Source organism: Embiotoca jacksoni, unplaced genomic scaffold, assembly GCF_022577435.1.
Source record: "Embiotoca jacksoni isolate LCO1_2020_lvr unplaced genomic scaffold, fEmbJac1.0.p SCAF_5, whole genome shotgun sequence".
In the NCBI taxonomy this organism is placed as follows: domain Eukaryota; kingdom Metazoa; phylum Chordata; class Actinopteri; family Embiotocidae; genus Embiotoca; species Embiotoca jacksoni.
In genome coordinates, this window is record NW_027185403.1 from 3,201,359 (window position 1) to 3,209,260 (window position 7,902).

Here is a 7,902-nt window from a genome sequence, read left to right on the forward strand (position 1 = left end):
ATGAAGTAAGTCTTTTCAGACAAATCTGGCTTTATTAACACAAATAACTCCTCGTTTACAGTCAGCATGGGTCTCCTCCTCTCATCTCCTCAACAAAACAGACCCTGTGTTCCGAATCGCACACGATTTGTTTTTACTTTTAGTATGGACTACAGCTTCCCTTAAAAAGTATATGCTGTTGCACGTAGTTTTTATACAATTGGGACATACTACTTCATAAAAATGCATCTTGAACTTTGATACACTTTGTTATATCCGTCACGATCCGTAGCGCAACGTTTGTAGTAAAAAGAAAAAGGATGCGCTTTAGAACAAGTAAGAGTCCTTTTAATGCCCCTTCTTCTTCTTCTTCTTCTTCTTCTTCTTCTTCTTCTTCTTCTTCTTCTTCTATCTTTTGTGGGCGGAGCATTAGTGGAAACAGAGGTGATATGCTTCTCAAAGCCCAGGATCACACAAACTGTGGCAGGAAGTGTGCTTATTCTGTCACAACCAATCAGATGCTTTTTAAAGTCTGACTTATCACTACCGTCTCACCTCCTTTACTCAATGAGATACCAACTATATCCCCATGCAGACATCAATGTCATGATGCTCGTGTTATGGATTGCATTGTTTTTTTTTCATCGAGCATGTAAGTGCTGCTTTTTTTTTTTTTTTTTCCGGCCAAAAATTCTGTGCTTTAGAGATTTCAAACACTCCTTTATTTAATGTTGTTCTGTTTTCTTTTAATTCAGATACGTTGATTCCAGTAACGACAGTTCAGATCGGAGAACCAGTGAACTTGACATGTTCTTTACTCAAATTCAGCTCCGTACGATTCCAATGGTACAAGCAGAGCGCCGGGGATAATCTTAAATTAATTGTGAATCTCTTCACATCTGCAAGTGCATTTGAACCAGAGTTTCCTCAATCAAGATTCCAAGCACATCTTTATGGCCGTTTTAGCAACCTGACCATTCTGAGGACAGTCCAGGAGGATGAGGGGATGTATCACTGTACAAACGCAGACTTCTTTAACACTGAATGGAATGGCACATATTTGTTAGTAAAAGGTAATAATGTGATTTTTTTTTTTTTTTTTTTTTTTTTTTTTTTATACAGACTTGTGTTTCTATGCACATTTGAAAAGAACGCCAACTGTGTTACTGCAATTTTTATTACACAGGAAACAGTCAGACATCAAACTACACCGTCACTCAGTGGCCGACAGCATCAGGTCCAGGCCGAGACTCAGCAACTCTCCAGTGTTCAATCCTCTCTGACCCTGAGCACATGAAGTGTCCAGGACATCACAGTGTGTTCTGGTTCAGAGTCGGATCAGATGAGTCTCATCCAGACACCATCTTCACTGACGGAAATAGAAATAATGAATGTGACGAGGAATCTGATGCTCAGAAGAGCTGCGTTTATCGCTTCTCTAAGAACATCATCTCTTCTGATGCTGGGACTTACTACTGTGCTGTGACCACATGCGGAAGGATATTATTTGGAAACATATCTAAGCTGCACCTTGGTAAGATTTTGAGTTCAGTAATATAAGACTTACTCTAATAATGTTGATACTCACAATGTGGGAAATAATGGTAATGCTGTTAAGAAGCACTCAATTTGTTGTTTATGAAAATATTACAATTTTCAAGTGTCTGATTTTTCATGCAAAATTTACTAGTAGTAATTTTACTTTTCCAATCATCTAACCACTGTCTTTGACTTTCATTGTTTCTTTCTTCTCATTCTGTTGTAGGATGCATGTTTTCACAGGAGGACAGTACAGTTATTTTTCTCCTCTGTGCTGTCTTGGCTATAAGTCTGATTGTTATTGCTGTCTTCATTCACGCCATCAAGAAAAACAAGAGTGATACTTGCAGAGGTAAAAGAAGTAAGTCATATTTTCTCTAGACAATGAAATTTAAATGATGGAACCTTCATTTATTGTTCTGTACTGTAATTTTTTTTTGTTATCCAGCTGCTGTTGGCTTGCAGAAAAAATGGGTTGGACAGACACATCAACAGGTAAAGCACTTTTATTGTTTTTTATCTCATCAAGTCAATAAAGGTTTTGATATTGCTCATGTTTTTTTTTTTCATATATTTTGTCAGACAGATGAGGACACATGGATTTATTCTGCTGTCATCTTTACCATGATGAAAGCTGAAAGAAATGCAGTAAAGGATGGGAAAGAAGAGAGAGAGAAGATCTACACTTCTGTCAAGGCTTTGGGGTTGGATTAGACTGTTAACACATGCTTGGTGTTCATTTGCTTTGAATAATCAATTTGATAAACTAGCTAAAGGGCTTCCTTTATGTTGCAGTACTGTACATACTATAATGTGTATCATCTTAATTCAAATTTTTGTTCTTTTGTTTAAATGTATTTACACAGAATTCATCTTTTTCACGTAAAAATTACAAATAAAACACACTTTCTAGTGCCAAACTGTTGCTGCTGGTGTGATCTGTTTGTCTTTCTAAACACTTACTAACGTCACAGAAATCAGTTCAACATTTAAATTGCACAAAACGGTTGTTTATCAGGTTTGTAATCTTGTTAACATCACAGGAATTTAAAAATAATTTAATAATGCGATTATTCCTTCAAGCAAAGTATATAACATTCAATATATTTACACTTCAGGATAAGTTTTTTTGGTTCAATTTTAATGATGACTGTTACGAACCGATAGCCTGATGTGAACCAGAACACAGACAATTGGAATACTTACTCCTGGAAGTTATAACCTCCCTCTGCTCCATGCACGTTACTGTGCTGCGCTTTGTTCACGTGCAACAGGAACACTCTGAACTTTCTGATTCATCCTCGTACGAACCAACAAAAGTTGTCCTGATGTCAGCTTCACATATTTTTGCTGCTCTAAATAAAATCAGACTGATTTATTGGACATATTGGTGTCTAACTTTAGTACAGATAAGTAATAACATATAAACAAACTTGAGGGCAAGCTGTTTTTTCTGTTTTGTGTAAGCCTTAAGTTGTAGGTTTTATTTGTGTAATATCCTAGAGAGAATCACGTATATAACATTTCAAATATTCTGTAATTTTGGGGCGAATTGTGATGGTCAAATTGATAGAGAAAGGAAACATGACGTCTGTATAAAAAAAAAAAAAAAAAAAAAGCTACCACGTCTGTGTTCACCTGCAGGTTTTAGGGGCCTGTTGCAGGGTAGAAGTGAGAGGAAATATCACCAAAACCACAGAAAGTCATAGAGATGTGGAGATCTCAAAGCCTGAAAGATTTTTCATGCATCTCTTTTAAACATAATTAATTTCTATGTTTTAACTTGTGTATTGAGATCAATAAAGACCATCATTCTTTCTAGTCTCACTGCACTTTGCAAAGGACTTCTGCATTTCTGTCATGACAGCAATAAGTAAAGCTACAGTGGCAGACAAAAGCTGTGGTGGGCCGTTCCTCCACCCTTTGACCAACCACTGAAGCTGCTTACTCAGATCAAACCTGACTGTGCGCTTCAACCGGATATGAAGTGAGAGAGGAGCTACGAGGCTTCAGCAGGTTAATTTTAGTTTGAGTTTGAGTTGCTTGTTATTTAAAATACAAATAGTATCTGATATATTTTCCTGTGTGTGTTTCAAAGATACAATCTACAATTATTTGCATCTGCAGTTTTGAAATATGTTATTTTTAGTGTTATTTTAATTTTAATGTGATTTTATTGATTTATTGTTTCCACTGCATCACTGCACCAAGAAATGGACTAAACAAGCAGTGCTGTCAATCCTATTTGTTGTAACTTTACAGTCAAAGTCCTGCCTTTGCCGAAAAGATCAGTAATAATTGATAAGCAGTGGTCCAGCTTTGTGAGATTAAAAGAGAGAGCGAGACAGGATAAAAAAAGGCCCTCGTGTTTTTTATGCTAGAGTCTCTTATGTATTACCTGACTGCATGATATTGTCAGGTTTTCCTGTCACTACTGTAGTGAAGCTGAGTCACTCAGGATTTGTCCATGTCAGTCACTTTTGGTTTTGGTATTTTTCTGCGACCAAAAGCATTTTTTTCACGGAGAAAAAAACAACACTGTTTGTATATTCTCTCATGCTGCCTCACTGTCAGGTCTTTGTTCAGGTTTACAAGAGTTTTCTCCCTCACATCATTACATGGACCAGTTGAGTCAGAAACGTGTGATCTCTTCCAGGTGAATATGTTTATGTGATAATGTGAGTGATGCTCTGAAGGGAGAGTAGAGGAAGAGGGTGTGACTGCAACCACCTCCCAACTCTGCATGCTTCTCACTTCCTGATGAAGTGACTGACAGGCAGAGTGGGCGGGTCATCATTGATGACGTGCAGCTTCTGAATTGGCTGGCTTAAATATTGGAGATGGCTCCTTGTTCTTTGTGTATCATTGCGGCAAAAGGTTGGATTTATATTTATTAACTTCACAGACATAAAACAGAGCAACTAAATTCCTTTTTAACTAAGTGCTACAAACAATGTTGTAGGATTTACTATTAGGTGTATGTACATATGTGAACATGTTACATGTGGTGCATTTAAATTTGAAGTCTGGTAATGCCAGGGCCCTTTTAAAAGGACATCTTAATCGGTGTGGAAAAACATTCAATGTGAATGTTATTCTCTATTTGTTGAATCATTTCACTTTCACTGAATGGTGAGCATTGATGTCAAGAAAGAGCAAATAGCTGCTTCTCTTTTGTAGTTTGTGTCCCATTCGGAAATACAGACAAACAATTTTTAATCAAAATGTATTGGCGTGGATTATACAGAGGAAATCAAGCCCAATCTAAACCCATCCCTGGACTTTAAGAACAGCGCTATAGACACAAAGCTTCATGAACTTTCACTTCAGGTTTCAATATTTACAGTATATTCAGTTCAGTCTTAAAAGATGCAGTTATGTACTACTCAAGGAAGCTCTAATGAATGAATGAATACTTTTGAGTTGCATTATCATAAATGTAGGATCCAGTCTTGAGCTTTACTCAATTCAAGCTCCAAAGAAAGATATTCTGATGAAAAGCGATTCAAAATCAGGATATGTTGAACTATGCTGCTAGAAATATTTTTGTAAATGAAAATTCTCTTAATCTCTAATCCCCACAATATAAAATGCTGTTTTAGGTGGAGTATACGTGTGTTCGTCCCAAACAGCTTGATCTGAAAAGTCTAAATCTTCTTGGCAATGTTGTGACCAAGAGTGTTTGGGTTCGCACGTAGTTGATCTCTCTGTGAGAGTTACAGACACATGAAACAAAAGCTTACTGCTGCAGTTGTTTCATGTGTTTAGGTTAGAAAGATAGTCGGTATTATTTCCACTGTGGTAGTACAGCGAAGCACCAACATATTGAGTGGCCAATCAGATCGTTCTAAAATTGTTCCCTCCCACTTTTTGTGAGTACATATTAAGGCAAATCAATGTATGATATGTTCTAATGTAGATGCAGACACGAGTGGATTAATCGGAAAATGATGATCATATTTCACTTACTGCTGATGCTCAGAGTGGGGCGTAAGTATATAGAGCTTGTTTTCAAATACAGTATATATTTTACGTGTCATTTCTTGCACTAACGTTTTAATCTCTCCTTTAAAATACTGCTTTGCTTGCTGCTGTGTTGCTTGCTTGTATCTCCAAGGACAAAGACAACCAACCACCCAGAGATAGACAAATCTGTCTCAAAAGAGTCAAAAGTCAAAAATCTGTATCATTGCAACAAAAGGAAAGAGAGGTGATATGCTTCTCAAAGCCCTGAATCACACAATATGTGGCAGGAAGCATGCTCATTCTGTCACAACCAATCAGATGCTTTTTAAAGTCTGACTTATCACAACTGTCTCACCTCCTTTACTCACTTAGATACCAACTACATCCCCATGAAGACATCAATGTCATGATGCTCGTGTTATGGATTGCATTGCTTTTTTTTCATCGAGCATGTAAGTGCTGCTTTTTTTCCAGCCAAAAATTCTGTGCATTAGAGATTTTTCACACTCCTTTATTTAATGTTTTTCTGTTTTCTTTTAATTCAGATACATTGGTTCCAATAACGACAGTTCAGATCGGAGAACCAGTGACCTTGACATGTTCTTTACTCAAATTCAGCTCCGTACGATTCCAATGGTACAAGCAGAGCGCCGGGGATAATCTTAAATTAATTGTGAAACTCTGGACATCTACAAGTGAGTTTGAACCAGAGTTTCCTCAATCGAGATTCCAAGCACATCTTCATGACGGTTTTAGCAACCTGACCATTCTGAGGACAGTCCAGGAGGATGAGGGGATGTATCACTGTGCAAGCACAGGTTGGATTAACACTGCCTGGACTGGGACATATTTGTTAGTAAAAGGTAATAATGTGATTTATTTTTTTTTATTTTTTATTTTATACAGGCTTGTGTTTCTATGCACATTTGAAAAAAACACCAACTGTGTTCCTGCAATTTTTATTACACAGGAAACAGTCAGACATCAAACTACACCGTCACTCAGTGGCTGACAGCATCTGGTCCAGGCCGAGACTCAGCAACTCTCCAGTGTTCAATCCTCTCTGACCCTGAGCACATGAAGTGTCCAGGACATCACAATGTGTTCTGGTTCAGAGTCAGATCAGATGAGTCTCATCCAGACACCATCTACACTGACGGAAATAGAAATAATGAATGTGATGAGGAATCTGATGCTCAGAAGAGCTGCGTTTATCGCTTCTCTAAGAACATCAGCTCCTCTGATGCTGGGACTTACTACTGTGCTGTGGCCACATGTGGAAGGATATTATTTGGAAACATATCTAAGCTGCACCTTGGTAAGATTTTGAGTTCAGTAATAGAAGACATACTCTAATTATGTTGATACCATTGTGAACAATATGGCTGTTAAGAAGCACTGAATTTGTTGTTTTGTTTGTTTTCTAGCTCAAACAACACATTCAGTATTAATGGAGAGGGTGATATTAATCGTCTGTTTGGCCATTTCTGTCATTGGAAATGTTGTTCTCATCTGCAAGCTAAGAGTATGTGAACAGCGGAGAGGTGAGTGAAGCTAAAAGTGTTGGAAAGACTAACATTCTCCTGTAACATTTATATTATTAAATGTATAATAATTATATGTTATACATGCATTTTAAACATAAGATCAAACAAACCTTTTCAAGTACTATTGTAAAATCATCAGGGCTCATTCATTGTGCACATTTAAGAAATTGAAGTAAAGTAGCAGTAGTTTTTAAAAAATAGTCTTCCTTGCTAATTTATATCATTCATTGCTCCTAATGATTTGTATTCTATGACTTTATACTGTGAGGGAAAAGTGCATTTATTGATTATATTTTTGTTATTATAATTTGTTTTTAGCCTCAGGAACGGAAAGTGCTCTTTCAGAAGCACAAAAAGACTCCTCGCGACAACCAATAGACGATACTGTAAGTTAAAATGACAAATGAAAAGTATTATTCTGTAAATATATGTCTCCAAATCAGCATATCAGTCTTTCCAACTAATTTATTACTTGTTTTATTCACCACAGACTGAAGCTGAACACAATCTGAACTATGCACCACTAAATTTCTCTGAAAGAAAAGCAACAAGAGGGAGAAAGAAGAGAGAGTTTGCCGAGGACTGTGTCTACTCTCAAGTTAAACACTGACACCGGTGACCATGTGGAGGATCTCCTGAATTATGAATTAAACCTCGCATGATACAGTTCCTGTACTGATTGTTTGGACTTTTTATTTTTCTATCTTAGCTAAATATTCAGAAATATTCCTTGTTAACAGAGTTCAGTTGCTTCATCGGCGACAATATTTGGGCTCTCAAAGTGTAAAGATAGTTTTGTTGCATTTTCCATCCCTTCTTTTTAACTGTATTGACTCACTGTCTTGTCTTGTTTGTTGCAATTAAAGTTTAT

The 7,902-nt window shown here is 36.9% G+C and overlaps 1 protein-coding gene across 1 annotated transcript; it reads left to right on the forward strand.

The window, feature by feature from the left end:
• On the forward strand, positions 1-7,902 carry LOC138211574 (uncharacterized). The gene is made up of 9 exons (XM_069171530.1): positions 1-5; positions 946-1,052; positions 1,166-1,513; positions 1,745-1,870; positions 6,030-6,347; positions 6,455-6,802; positions 6,912-7,028; positions 7,350-7,417; positions 7,522-7,902. Exons 1-9 carry the CDS (start codon positions 1-3, stop codon positions 7,639-7,641), a joined length of 1,557 nt encoding a protein of 518 aa, XP_069027631.1. The 3' UTR covers positions 7,642-7,902.

Bases quoted from the DNA above. Each gene is read 5' to 3' on its own strand.
- LOC138211574 (XM_069171530.1), top strand. The intron at 1,514-1,744 runs GTAAGATTTTGA...ATTCTGTTGTAG, and splicing joins CATATCTAAGCTGCACCTTG to GATGCATGTTTTCACAGGAG. The intron at 6,348-6,454 runs GTAATAATGTGA...TTTATTACACAG, and splicing joins GACATATTTGTTAGTAAAAG to GAAACAGTCAGACATCAAAC.